The sequence below is a fragment of the Scyliorhinus torazame genome, chromosome 9, assembly GCF_047496885.1.
Source record: "Scyliorhinus torazame isolate Kashiwa2021f chromosome 9, sScyTor2.1, whole genome shotgun sequence".
NCBI lineage: Eukaryota > Metazoa > Chordata > Chondrichthyes > Carcharhiniformes > Scyliorhinidae > Scyliorhinus > Scyliorhinus torazame.
Window position 1 is genome coordinate 16,376,517 of NC_092715.1, and position 22,250 is coordinate 16,398,766.

The following is a 22,250-nucleotide window of genomic DNA, read 5'->3' on the forward strand; positions in this document are numbered from 1 at the left end:
CGCGCGTCACTCCCAGTGTGATGGGACGCAGCGCGTCACTCCCAGTGTGATGGGACGCAGCGCGTCACTCCCAGTGTGATGGGACGCAGCGCGTCACTCCCAGTGTGATGGGACGCAGCGCGTCACTCCCAGTGTGATGGGACGCAGCGCGTCACTCCCAGTGTGATGGGACGCAGCGCGTCACTCCCAGTGTGGTGGGACGCAGCACGTCACTCCCAGTGTGATGGGACGCAGCGCGTCACTCCCAGTGTGATGGGACGCAGCGCGTCACTTCCAGTGTGATGGGACGCAGCGCGTCACTTCCAGTGTGATGGGACGCAGCGCGTCACTCCCAGAGTGATGGGACGCAGTGCGTCACTCCCAGTGTGATGGGACGCAGCGCGTCACTCCCAGTGTAATGGGACGCAGCGCGTCACTCCCAGTGTAATGGGACGCAGCGCGTCACTCCCAGTATGATGGGACGCAGTGCGTCACTCCCAGTGTGATGGCTCGCAGTGAGGCACTCCCAGTGTGATGGGACGCAGTGCGTCACTCCCAGTGTGATGGGACGCAGCGCGTCACTCCCAGTGTAATGGGACGCAGCGCGTCACTCCCAGTGTAATGGGACGCAGCGCGTCACTCCCAGTATGATGGGACGCAGTGCGTCACTCCCAGTGTGATGGCTCGCAGTGAGGCACTCCCAGTGTGATGGGACGCAGTGCGTCACTCCCAGTGTGATGGGACGCAGTGCGTCACTCCCAGTGTAATGGGACGCAGTGCGTCACTCCCAGTGCGATGGGACGCAGTGAGGCACTCCCAGTGCGTTGGGACGCAGTGCGTCACTCCCAGTGTGATGGGACGCAGTGCGTCACTCCCAGTGTGATGGGACGCAGTGCGTCACTCCCAGTGTGATGGCACACCGTGCGTCACTCCCAGTGTGATGGGACGCAGTGCGTCACTCCCAGTGTGATGGGACGCAGTGCGTCACTCCCAGTGTGATGGGACGCAGTGCGTCACTCCCAGTGTGTTGGGACGCAGTGCGTCACTCCCAGTGTGATGGGACGCAGTGCGTCACTCCCAGTGTGATGGGACGCAGTGCGTCACTCCCAGTGTGATGGGACGCAGTGCGTCACTCCGTGTGATGGGACGCAGTGCGTCACTCCCAGTGTGATGGGACGCAGTGCGTCACTCCCAGTGTGATGGCCCGCAGTGAGGCACTCCCAGTGTGATGGCACTCCGTGCGTCACTCCCAGTGTAATGGGACGCAGTGCGTCTTTCCCAGTGTAATGGGACCCAGTGCGTCACTCCCAGTGTGATGGGACGCAGTGCGTCACTCCCAGTGTGATGGGACGCAGTGCGTCACTCCCAGTGTAATGGGACCCAGTGCGTCACTCCCAGTGTGATGGCACTCCGTGCGTCACTCCCAGTGTGATGGGACGCAGTGCGTCACTCCCAGTGTAATGGCCCGCAGTGCGCCAGTCCCAGTGTGATGGGACTCGTGCGTCACTCCCAGTGTGATGGCCCGCAGTGCGTCACTCCCAGTGTGATGACCCGCAGTACGTCACTCCCAGTGTGATGGGACTCCGTGCGTCACTCCCAGTGTGATGGCCCGCAGTGCGTCACTCCCAGTGTGATGGGACTCGTGCGTCACTCCCAGTGTGATGGCCCGCAGTGCGTCACTCCCAGTGTGATGACCCGCAGTACGTCACTCCCAGTGTGATGGGACTCCGTGCGTCACTCCCAGTGTGATGGCCCGCAGTGCGTCACTCCCAGTGTGATGGCCCGCAGTGCGTCACTCCCAGTGTGATGGCCCGCAGTGCGTCACTCCCAGTGTGATGGCCCGCAGTGCGTCACTCCCAGTGTGATGGCCCGCAGTGCGCCACTCCCAGTGTGATGGCCCGCAGTGAGGCACTCCCAGTGTGATGGCCCGCAGTGAGGCACTCCCAGTGTGATGGCCCACAGTGAGGCACTCCCAGTGTGATGGCCCACAGTGCGCCACTCCCAGTGTGATGGCCCGCAGTGAGGCACTCCCAGTGTGATGGGACTCCGTGCGTCGCTCCCAGTGTGATGGCCCGCAGTGAGGCACTCCCAGTGTGATGGCCCGCAGTGCGCCACTCCCAGTGTGATGGCCCGCAGTGAGGCACTCCCAGTGTGATGGCCCGCCGTGCGCCACCCCCAGCGTGATGGGACTCCGTGTGTCCCTCCCAGTGTGATGGCCCGCAGTGAGGCACTCCCAGTGTGATGGCCCGCAGTGAGGCACTCCCAGTGTGATGGGACTCCGTGCGTCGCTCCCAGTGTGATGGCCCGCAGTGAGGCACTCCCAGTGTGATGGCCCGCAGTGAGGCACTCCCAGTGTGATGGCCCGCAGTGAGGCACTCCCAGTGTGATGGGACTCCGTGCGTCACTCCCAGTGTGATGGCCCGCAGTGAGGCACTCCCAGTGTGATGGGACTCCGTGCGTCACTCCCAGTGTGATGGCCCGCAGTGAGGCACTCCCAGTGTGATGGCCCGCAGTGAGGCACTCCCAGTGTGATGGGACGCAGTGCGTCACTCCCAGTGTGATGGCCCGCAGTGAGGCACTCCCAGTGTGATGGGACTCCGGGCGTCACTCCCAGTGTGATGGCCCGCAGTGAGGCACTCCCAGTGTGATGGCCCGCAGTGAGGCACTCCCAGTGTGATGGGACGCAGTGCGTCACTCCCAGTGTGATGGCCCGCAGTGAGGCACTCCCAGTGTGATGGCCCGCAGTGAGGCACTCCCAGTGTGATGGCCCGCAGTGCGTCACTCCCAGTGTGATGGCCCGCAGTGCGTCACTCCCAGTGTGATGGCCCGCAGTGAGGCACTCCCAGTGTGATGGCCCGCAGTGAGGCACTCCCAGTGTGATGGCCCGCAGTGAGGCACTCCCAGTGTGATGGCCTGCAGTGAGGCACTCCCAGTGTGATGGCCCGCAGTGAGGCACTCCCAGTGTGATGGCCCGCAGTGAGGCACTCCCAGCGTGATGGCCCGCAGTGCGTCACTCCCAGTGTGATGGCCCGCAGTGAGGCACTCCCAGTGTGATGGCCCGCAGTGAGGCACTCCCAGTGTGATGGCCCGCAGTGAGGCACTCCCAGTGTGATGGCCCGCAGTGAGGCACTCCCAGTGTGATGGCCCGCAGTGAGGCACTCCCAGTGTGATGGCCCGCAGTGAGGCACTCCCAGCGTGATGGGACGCAGTGAGGCACTCCCAGTGTGATGGCCCGCAGTGAGGCACTCCCAGTGTGATGGCCCGCAGTGAGGCACTCCCAGTGTGATGGCCCGCAGTGAGGCACTCCCAGTGTGATGGCCCGCAGTGAGGCACTCCCAATGTGATGGGACGCAGTGAGGCACTCCAGTGTGATGGCCCGCAGTGAGGCACTCCCAGTGTGATGGCCCGCAGTGAGGCACTCCCAGTGTGATGGCCCGCAGTGAGGCACTCCCAGTGTGATGGCCCGCAGTGAGGCACTCCCAGTGTGATGGCCCGCAGTGAGGCACTCCCAGTGTGATGGCCCGCAGTGAGGCACTCCCAGTGTGATGGCCCGCAGTGAGGCACTCCCAGTGTGATGGCCCGCAGTGAGCCACTCCCAGTGTGATGGCCCGCAGTGAGGCACTCCCAGTGTGATGGCCCGCAGTGAGGCACTCCCAGTGTGATGGCCCGCAGTGAGGCACTCCCAGTGTGATGGCCCGCAGTGAGGCACTCCCAGTGTGATGGCCCGCAGTGAGGTACTCCCAGTGTGATGGCCCGCAGTGAGGCACTCCCAGTGTGATGGCACACCGTGCGTCACTCCCAGTGTGATGGCCCGCAGTGAGGCATTCCCAGTGTGATGGCCCGCAGTGAGGCACTCCCAGTGTGATGGCCCGCAGTGAGGCACTCCCAGTGTGATGGCCCGCAGTGAGGCACTCCCAGTGTGATGGCCCGCAGTGCGCCTCTCCCAGTGTGATGGCCCGCAGTGAGGCACTCCCAGTGTGATGGCCCGCAGTGAGGCACTCCCAGTGTGATGGCCCGCAGTGAGGCACTCCCAGTGTGATGGCCTGCAGTGAGGCACTCCCAGCGTGATGGCCCGCAGTGAGGCACTCCCAGCGTGATGGGACGCAGTGAGGCACTCCCAGTGTGATGGCCCGCAGTGAGGCACTCCCAGTGTGATGGCCCGCAGTGAGGCACTCCCAGTGTGATGGCACACCGTGCGTCACTCCCAGTGTGATGGCCCGCAGTGAGGCACTCCCAGTGTGATGGCCCGCAGTGAGGCACTCCCAGTGTGATGGCCCGCAGTGAGGCACTCCCAGTGTGATGGCCCGCAGTGAGGCACTCCCAGCGTGATGGGACGCAGTGAGGCACTCCCAGCGTGATGGCCCGCAGTGAGGCACTCCCAGTGTGATGGCCCGCAGTGAGGCACTCCCAGTGTGATGGCCCGCAGTGAGGCACTCCCAGTGTGATGGCCAGCAGTGAGGCACTCCCAGTGTGATGGTCCGCAGTGAGGCACTCCCAGTGTGATGGCCTGCAGTGAGGCACTCCCAGTGTGGTGGCCCGCAGTGAGGCACTCCCAGTGTGATGGCCCGCAGTGAGGCACTCCCAGTGTGATGGGACGCAGTGAGGCACTCCCAGTGTGATGGCCCGCAGTGAGGCACTCCCAGTGTGATGGCCCGCAGTGAGGCACGCCCAGTGTGATGGCCCGCAGTGAGGCACTCCCAGTGTGATGGCCCGCAGTGAGGCACTCCCAGTGTGATGGCCCGCAGTGAGGCACTCCCAGTGTGATGGCCCGCAGTGAGGCACTCCCAGTGTGATGACCCGCAGTGCGCCACTCCCAGTGTGATGGCATGCAGTGCGCCACTCCCAGTGTGATGGCCCGCAGTGAGGCACTCCCAGTGTGATGGGACTCCGTGCGTCGCTCCCAGTGTGATGGCCCGCAGTGAGGCACTCCCAGTGTGATGGGACGCAGTGCGTCACTCCCAGTGTGATGGCCCGCAGTGAGGCACTCCCAGTGTGATGTGACTCCGTGCGTCACTCCCAGTGTGATGGCCCGCAGTGAGGCACTCCCAGTGTGATGGGACGCAGTGCGTCACTCCCAGTGTGATGGCCCGCAGTGCGTCACTCCCAGTGTGATGGCCCGCAGTGAGGCACTCCCAGTGTGCTGGCCCGCAGTGAGGCACTCCCAGTGTGATGGCCCGCAGTGAGGCACTCCCAGTGTGATGGCCCGCAGTGAGGCACTCCCAGTGTGATGACCCGCAGTGAGGCACTCCCAGTGTGATGGCCCGCAGTGAGGCACTCCCAGTGTGATGGCCCGCAGTGAGGCACTCCCAGTGTGATGGCCCGCAGTGAGGCACTCCCAGTGTGATGGCCCGCAGTGAGGCACTCCCAGTGTGATGGCCCGCATGAGGCACTCCCAGTGTGATGGCCCGCAGTGAGGCACTCCCAGTGTGATGGCCCGCAGTGAGGCACTCCCAGTGTGATGGCCCGCGGTGAGGCACTCCCAGTGTGATGGCCCGCAGTGCGCCACTCCCAGTGTGATGGGACTCCGTGCGTCACTCCCAGTGTGATGGCCCGCAGTGCGCCACTCCCAGTGTGATGGGACTCCGAGCGTCACTCCCAGTGTGATGGCCCGCAGCGCGCAACTCCCAGTGTGATGGGACTCCGTGCGTCACTCCCAGTGTGATGGCCTCTCTGTATTACTATACAACCAGACCATGATATAAACTTTATTAATTGGGCAAAATTATTGTTGTTTAATTGGGCTTTTCTCAGCATTTTCCAAGTTTGACTCTTGAGATTATAATGTACTGGTATATTGATTCAGATGGTTGATCTGATGAGCCCTTCTTTGCATAGGATATAGTGTGTTGATTTTTGAAGTTATTTCCGTCGCTGACTGTGATTTCTGTACCCAGGTGGCGACACCGGCATGTGCTGGGTCAGGCGGAGTTGGACTTGGAGACCTGTCTGCAAGCACAGCAGGTGAAAGTGGTCTGGTGCCAAGGTGTGCTGTACAGGTAAGAGGCTTCCGGATCTAAGACTGCTGTACGCCAACTTTATTTTGACCTTGTTCTTTCCCTTTGTTTCCGAAGCTTAAACATCTGTTTAAACAGAACTCCTTATTTTCTCAATGCACAGCCTGTTGTTGGTTTGGGGAATGCAGAATGTGTGACTGGTGCGGGGGCGAGGGGATTTTTGTTTTCAGCATGGGATGAAGTGGCTGTGGGGGGGGGTGGGTTTATTCTATTTCTGAAGGATTGACAGTTGACACATTAATCTCAGGGCTTCTTTATCTAGCACTGACCGGCTTAGACTCAGGAATACTCGACATGTCGCACAAAAAGAGCCAAGCATTGCCTCCACAGGTATGTACTCGAAATCCTATCTCCCTGTCCTTCTTGAAAATTTATTATTTCCTTAATTTGCCAATCTGCCCACAACAGAAATATTACAGCACAGAAAGAGGCCACTTGACCCTCTGTCCATGTTGGTGTTTAAGCTCCATTCTTCCCATCTCTTCCTTCCTTCATTTTGCCTGGTGTTATTCCTCTGATCACCTTGTCAGTGATGCTCGATCAATAACTCCTGAGACGAGATTGGAGACAATTTGAAGGCGTTATTGCACTAGATGTTTCCCCCAGCAGGTACAGAGTGCGGCTGCTGGGGAGACACAGCCTCTTATACTCCGCCTTACTGGGCGGAACCAGCAGGCAGGCTTCACCAATGAAAATAGCAGTCTCAAGTACCTCCCACGCCAATGGTCTTACAGCATTATTCAGGGTACCGTGGTATCCCTAATACCAACTACCACATTCACCCCTGTTAAAAAAAAAAGAGTCCGGCAGGGGTGGTGATCTCGCGTTATACAGTGGTAGAGATGTAGGTTATGGTGGTACCCGGTATACATTAGCACAGTGTTTTGCCTCGTTACACGTTGCAACTATTTACCGTAATTATTTACAGTCAGTGAAACAATTAGTTGATCGGGGGCCCTGGTCGTCCTCTGTGATCGTCGTAGCTTCGGCGGTGATGCAGGCGCCGGCTCGGGCACCAAGGCTCCGGGAGCGTGGCTTCGGCTTCTTCAGCAGCTTCATCACCCCTAGATGGGACCAGATGAAACCAGATGGGGTCGGTAGTGGAGGTGTGGGTGGGGATCCAGCGGGCGCCAGCTCCCGTGGGGAGACCGTATCCTGTCGGCCATTGGAGTATGCCACGTAGGCGTATTGAGGGTTAGCGTGCAGGAGGTGGACCCTCTCGACCAATGGGTCCGACTTGTGCGCCCGCACGTGCTTCCGAAGCAGGATGGGTCCAGGAGCTGCCAGCCAGGTTGGGAGCGAGGTCCCGGAGGAGGACTTCCTAGGGAAGACAAGGAGACATTCGTGAGGGGTTTGGTTGGCCGTGGTACACAGCAGTGATCGGATCGAATGGAAAACATCCAAGAGGACCTACTGCCAGCTGGGAGATTCCTGGACCGTAGGGCCAGTAGGATGGTCTTCCAGACCGTTCCGTTCTCCCTCTCCACCTGCCCGTTTCCCCGGGGGTTGTAACTTGTCATCCTGCTCGAGGCAATGCCCTTGCTGAGTAGAAATTGACGCAGTTCGTCGCTCATGAAGGAGGACCCCCTATCGCTGTGTATGTAGGCGGGGAAACCAAACAGCGTGAAGATACTCTGGAGGGCTTTTATGACGGTGGCTGTCGTCATGTCGGGGCAGGGGATGGCGAATGGGAACCGGGAGTACTCGTCAATCACGTTCAGGAAGTACGTGTTACGGTCGGTGGAGGGGAGGGGGCCTTTGAAGTCCATACTGAGACGTTCAAAGGGACGGGAAGCCTTTATCAGGTGCGCTTTCTCTGGTCTGTAGAAGTGCGGCTTGCACTCCGCGCAGATTTGGCAGTTCCTGGTGGCGGTCCTGACCTCCTCGATGGAGTAGGGCAGGTTATGAGTCTTAATGAAATGGGAGAATCGAGTGACCCCCGGGTGGCAGAGGTCCTCGTGGAGGGCCCGGGGGCGGTCTACTTGTGCATTGGCACATGTGCTGCGGGATAGGGCATTAGGAGGCTCGTTTAGCTTCCCGGGACGATACAAGATCTCACAGTTGTAAATGAAGAGCTCAATCCTCCACCGTAAGATCTTATCGTTCTTTATCTTGCCCTGCTGTGCATTATCGGATTAGAACGCAACCGACCATTGGTCAGTGAGGAGAGTGAATCTCCTGCCGGCCAGGTAATGCCTCCAGTGCCGCACAGCTTCTACTATGGCTTGGGCCTCCTTTTCAACTGAGGAATGGCGAATTTCTGAAGTGTGGAGGGTGCGTGAGAAGAAGGCCACGGGTCTGCCCGCATGGTTGAGGGTAGCCGCCAGAGCTGCGTCGGACGCGTCGCTCTCGACTTTGAAGGGGAGGGATTCGTCGATTGCATGCATTGTGGCCTTTGCGATGTCCGCTTTGATGCGGCTGAAGGCCTGGCGGGCCTCTGCCGACAGGGGGAAAACCGTGGATTGAATTAGTGGGCGGGCCTTGTCCGCATAGTTGGGGACCCATTGGGCATAATACGAAAAAAAATCCCAGGCAGCGTTTCAGGGCCTTGGAGTAGTGTGGGAGGGGGAACTCCATGAGGGGGCGCATGCGTTCGGGATCTGGGCCTATAACTCCATCATGCACTACGTAGCCCAGGATGGCGAGACGGTCGGTGCTGAACACTCATTTATCCTTGTTATGTGTTAGATTAAGGATTCTTGCGGTATGGAGGAATTTTCGGAGGTTGGTGTCGTGATCCTGCTGGTGGTGGCCGCAGATGGTGACGTTATCGAGGTACGGAAATGTGGCCCGCAAACCGTAACGGTCAACCATTCGGTCCATCTCCCGTTCGAAGACTGAGACTCCATTTGTGACACCGAAGGGAACCCTTAGGAAGTGGTAGAGCCGCCCATCTGCTTCGAATGCAGTGTATTAGCGGTCGCTATGACGGATGGGGAGCTGGTGGTAGGCGGATTTTAGATCCACCTTGGAAAAGACCTTGTATTGTGCAATCTGATTGACCACATCAGATATGCGGGGGAGAGAGTACGCGTCGAGCTGCGTATACCTGTTGATGGCCTGACTATAATCGATGACCATCCTATGCTACTCCCCGGTCTTTACAACCACTACTTGAGCTCTCCAGGGACTGTTGCTAGCCTCAATAATACCTTCCTTCAGTAACCGCTGGACTTCCGACCTACTGAAGGTCCGGTCCTGGGCACTGTACCGTCTGCTCCTGGTGGCGACGGGTTTGCAATTCGGGGTGAGGTTCGTAAACAGGGAAGGCGGATCGACTCTGAGGGTCGTGAGGCTGCAGACAGTGAGGGCGGGGGGGGGGGGTATAGGGCCGCCAAATTTAAAAGTTAAGCTCTGGAGGTTACATTGGAAGTCTAACCCTAGGAGTGTGGCAGCGCAGAGGTGAGGGAGGACGTAGAGCCAGTAATTTTTAAACTCCCTTCCCTGGACCGTGAGGTTCACTATGCAGTACCCTTTGATCTCTGCAGAGTGAGATCCGGAGGCCAGGGAGATTTTTTGGTTGACTGGGTGGATGGGAAGAGAACAGCGCCTTACCGTGTTGGGGTGTATGAAGCTCTCTGTGCTCCCGGAGTCGATCAGTCAGGATGTTTCATGCCCGTTGATGAGCACGGTCGTCGTCGCAGTCGAGAATGTTCGGGGCCGAGACTGGTCCAGGGTCACCGGGGCAAGTCGTGGCAAAACATGGATGTTTTCCTCGGACGGTGTTTGGTCACCCAAGTCGGGGTTCTGAGAGTCCAGCCAAGATGGCGGCGCCCACTGGTCGCACATGGCTGGAGGTGTACAAGATGACGGCGCCCAGCCGTCGCACGTGGTCCCCGGGGGACAAGATGGCGGCACCCGGAAGCTGCACGTGGCCCTGGAGAAGGAAGATGGCGGCTGGCCGCACGTGGCTTGTAGAGAGAGTTGTGGTGGCGGTCCCGGAGACCGCGGCGACCGCCCGGGCCTGGCATACTGCCACGAAATGGTCCTTTTTGCCGCACCCTTTGCAGGTGGATGAGCGGGCCGGGCAGCGCTGCCGGGGGTGCTTGCCGGCAAAAATAGCAGCGGGCCCCCCCCCCCCCCCGGGGTTGCCTGGCAGTCTCGCAGCACAAGCTTGTGGGGGGCTGGGGGATGCATCGGAGTCGGCCGTGGGGGGTTCCACGCTGCCCAAGGAACCAGCAGGCAGGCTTCCCCAATGAAAATAGCAGTCTCGGGTACCTCTCACACCAATGGTCTTACAGCATTATTCAGGGTACCGTAATACCCCTAATACCGACTAGCACAGCCAGTGAGAGCATAAGAGTTAGGAACAAAGGCGGCATGGAGCCGCAGTAGTTAGCACTGCTGCCTCACGGCGCTTAGGACCCGGGTTCGATCCCGGGTCACTGTCCATGTGGAGTTTGCATATTCTCCCCATGCCTGCGTGTGTCTCACCCTCACAACCGAAAGATGTACAGGGGGTGGATTGGCCATTCTAAATTGCCCCTTAATTGGAAAACAAAAGAGAATTGGATACTCTAAATTTAAAATAAAAAGAAAGAATTTTGATCAGGAGTGGGTGATTTGACCCTATTCCCAATTCAGTAAGATTGTGGATAATCTGATTGTGGCCTTAGCTCTACTTTCTTGCCTCTCCCCCATAACCTGTGACTCCCCTTGTAGATTAAAATTGCTCTAACTCAACATTGAATATATTCAACAACTCGCCTGTCTGGGGTAGAAAGTTCCAAAGACTAACAAACTTCTAAGAAAAGCAATTTCTCCACGTCTCCATCTTAAATGAGAGATCACTTATTTTTAAATTATGCCCTCTGGTTCTAGATTCTCCCACAAGGGGAAGCATCCTTCCAGCATCCACCCTGTCAAGTCCCCTCAGGATCTGTATCTTTCACTAAGATCACCTCTCATTCGTTTAAACAAAGTATGGCTTTGTCAGAGGGAGGTGATGCCTAACAAATTTTATTGAATTTTTTGAGGATGTGACCAGGTGTATAGATGAGGGTAGTGTAGTTGATGTAGTTTATATGGATTTCAGCAAAGCCTTCTTGAAAACATAAAACGTTTTGGCCTCAACTACTTCCTGTGGTAACGAATTCCACAGGCTCGCCACTCTCTGAAGATATTTCTCCTCATCTCTGTCCTAAATGGTCTACCCCGTATCCTCAGACTGTGACCCCTGGTTGTGGACACACCCACCATCGGGAACATCCTTCCTGCACCCATCCTGTCCAGTCCTGTTAGAAGTTTATAGGTTTCTATGAGCTCCCCCCTTATTCTTCTGAACTCCAGTGTGTTGCTCTTATTAGCCTTAGTTTTATTAGCTCTAATTATGTCACCTTTGCTCACGAGTCGCCAGGTATCTTTCTGATACCGCCACGTGGTTCAAGCTGTAGTTATGATTAATAAGACAGCACACCGCTTAGTAAGATTAAATCAACGGTCATTTATTATGTACAGCAATAAATACTTGCACAATAATCCTACTTTCTATACCACTACCTACCACTACTGGCCAATACTTAACTTTTGGAAATGGCCCACCAGGTCAGGGAAACAAATGGCTTATCGAATTGGGTCTGGCCTGCGGGATTCAAAAGGCTGATACAGGTCGATGGCTAGGAGTCTCTATCGGGTAGCGATCGCTGGAGTCAAACTTCCGGTTTCTGGTCGATGGTTCTTGCGAAGGTTGCGAGCAGGAGAAGAAGGGAGAGAAGGGTCGATCTGAACTTGGCCCCTATCTTTTATAGGTCCCAGGGGCCTCCCGCCTCTCGGGGCGGACCTTGACCCTGGTCCCAAGTGATTGGACTTGTTCCCAATCGCTGGGTTCGATATGCTCCAATAATGGGGCAATTCCTTGATCGGGGGGTGGTCGTTCACCTTTCTTTGTCTCGGCCACTGCTGGCGCCGAGAGGTCTGGATCGGCTTTCAATTGCTAATATGTTGCAATTGTTCCCGGGGATAGCCGATTAAACTGCAGATGTCTGTGTTGATGTGCTGCTAATGGTCGCAGGTATCGATCTGGGCCGACGTCCCCAGAGCCGAATACGCTGTTCTGTCTGCAGCTGTCCGTTTGTGCCCTGTTGGCTGATTTTCCCATCCGCCTTTTCGGTTAACCATTTTACATCGGGTTTTGGCCAAATTAATCGGGAATCAGCCATTTTAGGTGGCTACAAGTGAATGCAATCCGAACCGATTCAATCTCTCCTCGTACGTCAGTCCTTCCATCCCAGGAATCAGTCTGGTAAACCTTCGCTGCACTCCCTCGAGAGCAAGAACATCCTTCCTCAGATAAACAGACCAAAACTGCACACAATATTCCAGGGAAGGCCTCACCAAGGCCCTGTACAATTGCAGCAAGACATCCCAGCTCCTGCTCTCGAATCCTCTCGTTATGAAGACCAACATACCATTTGCCTTCTTTATCGCCTGCTGCACCTGCATGCTTACCTTTCGTGACTGGTGTACAAGAACACCCAGGTCTTGTTGCACATTCCCCTTTCCTAATTTATGACCAGTTTGCCTTTTTGGGGGCTTCTGGTGGCGACATATTGGCGGAGGTCGCACATTGGGTGGCTCCTGCTGGGTTTTTGGTTCTTTTCGCCCGATTTTGGGGAGAATTTTATGCGTGATTGTTAGAAAAGTTGCGACGCTCAAGGGAAGTTGGAATACCAGGAAAAGAAGCCGCAAAGAAAGTGTTTGAGCGATAGTGGTGGGGAGTTCAGTGGGAGGAAGGATGGCGGGAGCAATCTCGCCGGGTGGGGCGGTGCCCATAACAGTGGATAAGCTGGCTTAAGTGATGGTGGGGGGGTTTGGCTGTTTTCCAAGCACTTCGACAGGCATCGAAAGGAGATGATGGCTTCGCTCAAGGAGTGGGTGGATGAGATTCTTGCTCCGGTGAAGGAGGCTTTGGCAAAGATGTTGATGGAGGTGTGGGAGCAAGGAGTGGCTTCGAGGGGGTGGACGAGGCACAGTCGCAGCACAGTGACCAGTTCACCTCAATGGGTGTGGAGCTGAGGAGGGTGATGGACAGTAACAATGTTTGAGAGCCGGTCTCGAAGGCAGAATCTAAGGATTGTGAGGCTGCCTGGTGGGCTGGAGGCCGATGGAGTATTTTGCAAAGATGTTTGCCAAGTTGTTGGGGAGGAGGAGGGGGCTGCTGGGAGGCTTCTGGGAGGTGGGGGGTAGGTGGCCGGCAGTGACTAGAGGAGGGCTGGGTCCTGTTGACCGGTGGGGGGGGGTGCGGGCCTGGCAGATATGGTTGATAGGAGGGGCGTGGGGGGAGGGGGGCAGGTGTTGTGAGAGACCCGGGGTCCTGGTCCGTTTGATAAAGTGGAACGTATGAGGCCTTGTGGGACCGGTGAAGCGAGCGTTTGAAGAGCTTGACCGAAGCCGACATAGTGATGCTGCAAGAGACCCACCTGAGGATGAAGGACCAGGTGACGCTTTGGAAGGGCTGGGTGAGCCAGGTGTTCCACTCTGGCTTTGATAGTAGGGCCCGCGGGGCAAGCGATATTGGTGGGTAAGAGAGTGAGGTTTTAGGTGGAGAAGGTGGTGGCTGACCAGGGGGGCAGGAACATTATGGTAACTGGTGTCTTGGAGGGGAACTTGGTGGTACTGGTTAGCGTTTAAGCCCCGAATTGGGATGACGTAGGGCTTATGTTGGCTGCCTTACCGAGTTAAAGGATCGTCCCTTTAGTCTGAGATTGTGTCCTCTGGTTCTAGTTTTTCCCACAAGTGGAAACACCCTCTCCACGTCCAATCTATCCAGGCCTCGCAGTATCCTGTAAGTTTCAATAAGATCCCCTCTCATCCTTCTAAACTGCAACGAGTGCAGACCCAGAGTCCTCAACCGTTCCTCATACGACAAGTTCTTAATTCCAGAGATCATTCTTGTGAACCTCCACCGGACCTTATCCAAGGCCAGCGCATGTTTCCTTACAAACGGGGCCCAGAACTGCTCACAATACTCCAAATGGCGAAGTAAAGGAAGACATGGGGACACCGGTGAGCGGGGTGGGAGGGGCCCGGCCAATCACGCGCGTTCTGGTCCTGCCCTAAGTTGGCGGTCGTTCTTCAGGACCGTGTCGGTGGTCTTGCATGTGGATTTTGAGCCCTGTCCGGGGGGAGCCATATTTAGGTTGTCAGACGTACCGGTCAGGAGCAGGGGCAGATGTTTTAGTCTTTGTCTCGCTGATCGCTCGCAGGTGGGTCCTGTTGGGGTGGAGGTCAGTTGCTTCACCCTGTGCCTCTGTATGGTTGGGGTATCTAACAAAGTTTTTGTATCTGGAAAAGGTGAAATTTGCTTTTGGGGGGGGGGGGGGGGGGGGGGTTGTTTGTTTGTACTACATTTCAAGGAGCTGATTACTGTCAGCTGTTAAGTTGGGGAGGGGGCAAAGTGGGGTATTTGGTTGAGTTTACTTGGGGGGGGGGGGAGACATTGGGAGTGTGGATGTTTTTATTCTTTGCTCTGTTGTGTGTTTAAAATGTTAAAATATCAAAACTTGAATAAAAATGTCAAGAAAAAAATAGTTTGCCTTCTCGTTTTTGCTACCAAAGTGGATAACCTCTCAGTCATCCAAATTATGCTGCATTTGCCCACTCTCAACTTGTTAATCTCTTTTGCGGGACTTTACCAAAAGCCTTCTGAATGTCCAAATGTATCTCATCTCTCTCTCTCCACCTCCCCCCCCCCCCCCCCCCCCAAATCAGTTCTACTCGTTACCTCCTCAAAGAATTCCAGTAGATTTGTCAAGCATGATTTCCCTTTCGTAAATTCATGCTGACTCTGTCCGATCCTCTGCTATAAATTCTTTGATAATAGATTCTAGAATTTTCCCCACGACCGACATCAGGCTGACTGGTCTATAATTCCCAGCTTTCTTTCTCTCTCCCGTTCTTTTTAAATAGTGGAGTTACATTAGCTACCCTCCAATCTGCAGGAACTGTTCCAGTGTCTATAGAATCCTGGAAGATGACTGCCAATGCATCCACTATTTCTACAGCCACTTCCTTACGGGCAACATGGTAGCACAGTGGTTAGCACAGTTGCTTCACAGCTCCAGGGTCCCAGGTTCGATTCCCGGCTTGGGTCACTGTCTGTGTGGAGTCTGCACATTCTCCCCGTGTCTGTGTGGGTTTCCTCCGGGTGCTCCGGTTTCCTCCCACAGTCCAAAGTTGTGCGCGTTAGGTGGATTGACCATGATAAATTGCCCTTAGTGTCCAAAAGATTAGGTGGCGTTACCGGGTTACGGGGATAAGGTGGAGGGATGGACTTAAGTGGGGTGCTCTTTCCAAAGGCTGGTGCAGACCCGATGGGCTGAATGGCCTCCTGCACTGTAAATTCTATGATTCTCTGATAAGTACTCTAGAATGTAGATTATCAGGCACAGGGGATTTATCAGCCTTCAATCCCATCGATTTCCCCAACATTTCCCTACAAATGTTGATCTCCTTCAGTTCCTGAACCCTGCTTTCCCCAACATTTCTGGTATTTCTTTTCTGTCCTCGTTTGTGAAGACAGAACCAAAGCATGTATTTAGTTGTTCAGCCATTTCTTTGTACCGTGTTCTACATTCCTCTATTTCTGACTGTAAAGGACCTACATTTGTCTTCAACAATCTTTTTCTCTTCACGTACCTTTGGAAACTTTTACAGTCGTTTTTTATGTTCCCTGCAAGCTTGCTCTCGTACTTTATTTTCCCCTTCTTAATCAATCCCTTGGTTCTTTTTCTCTTCACGTACCTTTGGAAACTTTTACAGTCGTTTTTTATGTTCCCTGCAAGCTTGCTCTCGTACTTTATTTTCCCCTTCTTAATCAATCCCTTGGTCCATCTTTGCTGAATTCTAAACTGCTCCCAATCCTAAGACCTGTTGTTTTTCTTGGCCATAAGACATAGGAGCAGAATTAGGCCACTCTGCCATCGAGTCTGCTCTGCCATTCATTCATGGCTGATATTTTCTCATCCCCATTCTCCTGCCTTCTCCACATAACCCCTGATCCCCTCATTAATCAAGAGCCTATTTGTATGCTTCGTCCTTGGGTCAAATACTATCTCTAATTTCCCTTATAAGCAATGGGTTGGCCACCTTTCCCATTTTACTTCTGTGCCAGACAGGAATGAACAATAGTTGCAGTTCCCCCATGCGTTCCTTGAATGTTTGCCATTGCCTATCCAAATCCATAAGACCATAAGATGTCATCCTTTAAGTAACGTTCCTCAATCGATCACAGCTGACTCACGCCTCTTATCATCGTACTTTCCTTTATGAAGATTCAGGATCCTAGTCTCAGAGTCAATGACTTTGCCCTCCATCTTAAAAGATTCTATCATATTCTGGTCGCTCATCTCCAACGGGTGTCTCATAATTAGATTGCCCATGATTCCGTTCTCATTACACAGTACCCAGTCTAGGATGACCTGCTCTCTAGTTGGTTCGTCAATGTCTTGGTGCAGAAAACCACCCCGTATACACTCCAGGAATTCCTCCTCTACAGTATTGGGGCTGATTTGATTTACCTAATCTATATACAAATCATAATGTCCAAATTATCTAACAGCACATCTTTCGGGACTTGTGGGTATGACTGTACAATTGCTAGAGCTGTGATTAAAGTGTCGCAAAAGTGAGATCATCATTGATTTGTAGGTGAAGTGTTCGGCAAACAGATCTTGAGAACCATTTACTTGTTTATAGATAGATAGCAATTGGAATATTGTTTAAGTTTAAAGGACCCCTGGAGTGTCGATAATTTTAGGGATATTGTATTCGGTCCTGAACAAACAAATCAAGGGAGATCTTCTAAGAAGAGACAAAAGAATGCCTTATGCTTTGGGTATTGATGATAATGGGAGGAGCCAAATTTGTCTGAAAAGTCAATCGTTCCGAGAACTCTCATCTGAACAAAGGGAATATTTTCAATCCTTCATTCTACTGTTCTCAACAACATGTTCCATGTAAGAGTGAGACAACCTTTAGTCTAGTCTGCGGATCAGCGACTATTATACCACAATGGATCCACTCGATTGGAAGTTGGCAAATGTTCCACTGCTTTAAAAGAAAGGAGGGAGAGACAAAACAGAGGCCAGTTTGCCGAACATCAGTTGTTGAGAAAATGCCAGAAATTATTATTAAGAAAGTCTTAACAATGCACTTAGAAATGCCTAGTTTGATTAGGGAAAGTCAGCATGGTTTTACTAAAGCGAAATCCTGTGTGACAAATTTATTAGTTTTTTTGAGGATGTAACTAGTAGGGTAGATAAACTGGTCGATGTAACATACCTGGATTTCCAAAAGGCATTCGATAAGGTGCCACTAAGGTTAAGAGACAAGTTAGGGCTCATGGAGTTGAGGTTAATATTTTAGCAAGGATAGAGGATTGGTTGACTAAGAGTGGGCATAAATGGGGCTTTTTCAAGTTGGCTGACAGTGAATAGTGGGGTGTCACAAGCTAGATGGAATGGTAAGCTGTGTGGAGAACACAGAGGCTGCAAAGAGTTATAAACAGGTAAGTGGGCAACAAGATCCAGATAGATTATAATGTGGGGAATGTGAAGTTAATCACTTTTGTCGTAAGAATAAAAAAGCAGACTATTTTTTAAAAAGTGAGAATCTTGTATGTGTTGATGTTCAAAGAGATGTGGATGCACTCGTACAAGGAACACAAAGTTATCTTGCAGATTCAGCAAGTAATTAGGAAGGGGAATGTCATGTTGGCCTTTATTGTGAGGGGGTTGGAGTACAGAGTTCTGGTCTCGAGGGGAATTGAGGGAAATGGGGAGCAGGCAGGATATGGAGTTGAAAGCAAAGCTCTGCCATGTTGGTATTGAATGCTGGAGCAGGCCCAATCGGCCATCCATTGATGTAAACAGTTGCAGTTGTTTACCCGTTTCAATGTTTTTTTTTTGGAGCAGGAATCCAGACCTCCAGCATCGGTCATTTAGGCCATGCTCACCATTTTCTAAAAAGTGAGGATTTCAAAGTGCCTCATAGGGGTTACATTCAGTCGGAGCTCCATGGCACCATCTCTGTGGCGGAGCTCACAACCCCAGAATCTTGCCTCTGGTTCCCCAGTTTGGGAAGCCTTGCTCTAAACCTACTTCCTTTAAACAAAACTTTGATGTAACTGTTCTTCGTCTCTTTGAAGAACAGGCTTTATTAAATGTCATCTTTCTATTCTACTGTTAATGGCGCCTTCTGCCTATATTCATAACAAGCTCCTCGAGTTAGACTTTGATTTACTCACGGCTGTCAGTTATTTCCTTCCATGCATATTTTTCATATAAGATGCCACGCTGTGCTTTCCTTTCATAACACTTCAAAGCCATCCTGTTTATCTTGGAAAGCCTGTTGCTCCAGGATAAAACTGTTCTCCCTTAATTCCACAATATGTCCAACTGCCATGAATGTACTAACTGTGTTTGATTATAGAACAATAGAACAGAACATTACAGCGCAGTACAGGCCCTTCGGCCCTCTATGTTGCATCGACCTGTGAAACCACTCTAAAGCCCATCTACACTATTCCATTATCATCCATATGTTTATTCAATGACCATTTAAATGCCCTTAATGTTGGCGAGTCCACTATTGTTGCAGGCAGGGCATTCCACGCCCCTACTGCTCTCTTGAGTAAAGAACCTACCTCTGACATCTGTCCTATATCTATCTCCCCTCAATTTAAAGCTATGTCCCCTCGTGCTAGACATCACCATCCGAGGAAAAAGGCTCTCACTGTCCACCCTATCCAATCCTCTGATCATCTTGTATGCCTCTATTAAGTCACCTCTTAACCTTCTTCTCTCTAATGAAAACAGCCTCAAGTCCCTCAGCCTTTCCTCATAAGATCTTCCCTCCATACCAGGCAACATCCTGGTAAATCTCCTCTGCACCCTTTCCAATGCTTCCACATCCTTCCTATAATGCGGCGACCAGAACTTCACGCAATACTCCAAATGCGGCCGCACCAGAGTTTTGTACAGCTGCAACATGACCTCATGGCTCCGAAACTCAGTCCCTCTACCAATAAAAGCTAACACACCGTACACCTTCTTACCAACCCTATCAACCTGGGTGGCAACTTTCAGGGATCTATGTACATGGACACCGAGATCTCTGCTCATCCACACTGCCAAGAATCTTACCATTAGCCCAGTACTCTGTATTCCTGTTACTCCTTCCAAAATGAATCACCTCTCAATTTTCTGCATTAAACTCCATTTGCCACCTCTCAGCCCAGCTCTGCAGCTTATCTATGTCCCTCTGTAACCTGCAACACCCTTCCGCACTGTCCACCACTCCACCGACTTTAGTGTCATCTGCAAATTTACTCACCCGTCCTTCTCCGCCCTCCTCCAGGTCATTTATAAAAATGACAAACAGCAGTGGCCCCAAAACAGATCCTTGTGGTACACCATTAGTAACAGGACTCCAGTCTGAACATTTCCCATCAACCACCACCCTTTGTCTTCTTCCAACTAGCCAATTTCTGATCCAAACTGCTAAATCACCCTGAATCCCATGCCTCTGTATTTTCTACAATAGCCTACTGTGGAGAACCTTATCAAACGCTTTACTGAAATCCATATATACCACATCAACTGCTTTACAGCACTGGATTGTGGATTGCAGCACGATTGTCCGCATCCCTACCTATCCTCTTCCCTCAACTGAGGGACAAAGCCCATGAGCGAGCAAAGCCATGTTGTGTTTTCTGTTACTTGTATTGTACTTTGTTTTTGTTCCTGAGCCCAGTTTGCTCCAGTTAACCTGTGTAGTGGGGTGGAGGCAGGGGATTGCTCGTTTGCATTGCAAAATTGAGTGCGATTTCTGCTTTGCACCCAAGCTAAACTTGGGGGTTCCCTGTGGCGTCAATTAAATTTCAGCTTCGTGAGATTATCTAGTTACTGGGTCAGGCTAAGGCATCAGGCATTTTTCAGAAAAGCTGAGTTTCAGTTGAGAGTCAGTGAGCTTGTTCAAGACCGGGATTGATAGATTTCTGGAGACTAATGACACGAAGGGATATGGGGTTAGCTCGGGAGTGGCATTGAGGTAGATGATCTTATTGAATGGCTGCCGTCCATCCCAAGGGACCAATCTAATGAACCTTCATTGCGCCTCCTACAAGGCACAAATGTTCTCCCTCATGTGGAGTCCAAGACTGCATACAGTACTCCAGGTATGAACCCACCAAAGCCTATAAAACGGTCGCAAGATGTCTTCTTGTACTCCAATCCTCTTGCAATAAAAAAAGCAGCAAGCAATTTGCCTTCCTTTTTTTTTAATAAATATTTTATTGAAAATTTTTGGCCAACCAACACAGTACATTGTGCATCCTTTACACAATATTATAACAACACAAATAACAATGACCTATTTTATAAACAAAAAATGAATAAATAATAAATAACAAAAATGAAAACTAACCCTAATTGGCAACTGCCTTATCACAAGTAATACTCTCCAAAAATATAATTTAACTGTCCGATATATAATTATCTGTCGCAACGACCTATACATATTATACAGTATATATTAACAACCCTGAGAGTCCTTCTGGTTCCTCCCCCCCCCCTCCCCCCCGATCCTGGGCTGCTGCTGCTGCCCTCTTTTTCCCATTCCATCTATCTTTCTGCGAGGTATTCGACGAACGGTTGCCACCGCCTGGTGAACCCTTGAGCCGACCCCCTTAGAACGAACTTAATCCGCTCTAGCTTTATAAACCCTGCCATGTCATTTATCCAGGTCTCCACCCCCGGGGGCTTGGCTTCTTTCCACATTAACAATATCCTGCGCCGGGCTACTAGGGACGCAAAGGCCAAAACATCGGCCTCTCTTGCCTCCTGCACTCCCGGCTCTTGTGCAACCCCAAATATAGCCAACCCCCAGCTTGGTTCGACCCGGACCCCCACTACTTTTGAAAGCACCTTTGTCACCCCCATCCAAAACCCCTGTAGTGCCGGGCATGACCAAAACATATGGGTATGATTCGCTGGGCTTCTCGAGCACCTCGCACACCTATCCTCCACCCCAATAAATTTACTGAGCCGTGCTCCAGTCATATGCGCCCTGTGTAATACCTTAAACTGAATCAGGCTTAGCCTGGCACACGAGGACGACGAGTTTACCCTGCTTAGGGCATCTGCCCACAGCCCCTCCTCGATCTCCTCCCCCAGCTCTTCTTCCCATTTCCCTTTTAGTTTATCTACCTTAGTCTCCCCCTCGTCCCTTATTTCCCTATATATATCTGACACTTTACCATCCCCCACCCATGTCTTTGAGATCGCTCTGTCCTGCACCTCTTGTGTCGGGAGCTGCGGGAATTCCCTCACCTGTTGCCTCGCAAAAGCCCTCAGTTGCATATACCTGAATGCATTCCCTTGGGGCAACCCATATTTCTCGGTCAGCGCTCCCAGACTCACGAACTTCCCATCCACAAACAGATCTTTCAGTTGCGTTATTCCTGCTCTTTGCCACATTCCATATCCCCCATCCATTCCCCCTGGGGCAAACCTATGGTTGTTTCTTATCGGGGACCCCCCCAAGGCTCCAGTCTTTCCCCTATGCCGTCTCCACTGTCCCCAAATCTTCAGTGTAGCCACCACCACCGGGCTTGTGGCGTAGTTCCTCGGTGAGAACGGCAATGGGGCTGTCACCATAGCCTGTAGGCTAGTCCCCCTACAGGACGCCCTCTCTAATCTCTTCCACGCCGCTCCCTCCTCCTCTCCCATCCACTTACTCACCATTGAAATATTAGCGGCCCAATAATACTCACTTAGGCTCGGTAGTGCCAGCCCCCCCCTATCCCTGCTACGCTGTAAGAATCCCTTCCTCACTCTCGGGGTCTTCCCGGCCCACACAAAACCCATGATGCTCTTTTCAATCCTTTTAAAAAAAAAAAAAGCCTTCGTGATCACCACCGGGAGGCACTGAAACACAAAGAGGAATCTCGGGAGGACCACCATCTTAACCGCCTGCACCCTCCCTGCCAGTGACAGGGATACCATATCCCATCTCTTGAAATCCTCCTCCATTTGTTCCACCAACCGCGTTAAATTTAACCTATGCAATGTGCCCCAATTCTTGGCTATCTGGATCCCCAGGTAACGAAAGTCCCTTGTTACCTTTCTCAACGGTAGGTCCTCTATTTCTCTACTCTGCTCCCCTGGATGCACCACAAACAACTCACTTTTCCCCATGTTCAATTTATACCCTGAAAAATCCCCAAACTCCCCAAGTATCCGCATTATTTCTGGCATC

General features: G+C 52.7%; 1 protein-coding gene across 4 annotated transcripts in view; it reads left to right on the forward strand.

The window, feature by feature from the left end:
* c9h5orf34 (chromosome 9 C5orf34 homolog) overlaps window positions 1–22,250 on the forward strand; it is an 86,340-nt gene that overhangs the window by 38,479 nt on the left and 25,611 nt on the right. For all 4 annotated transcript variants that reach the window (XM_072515632.1, XM_072515634.1, XM_072515635.1 and 1 more), the window contains exon 5: window positions 5,874–5,975. In XM_072515632.1, the coding sequence (XP_072371733.1) occupies window positions 5,874–5,975 (102 nt within the window). The remainder of the gene's footprint in view (window positions 1–5,873; window positions 5,976–22,250) is intronic.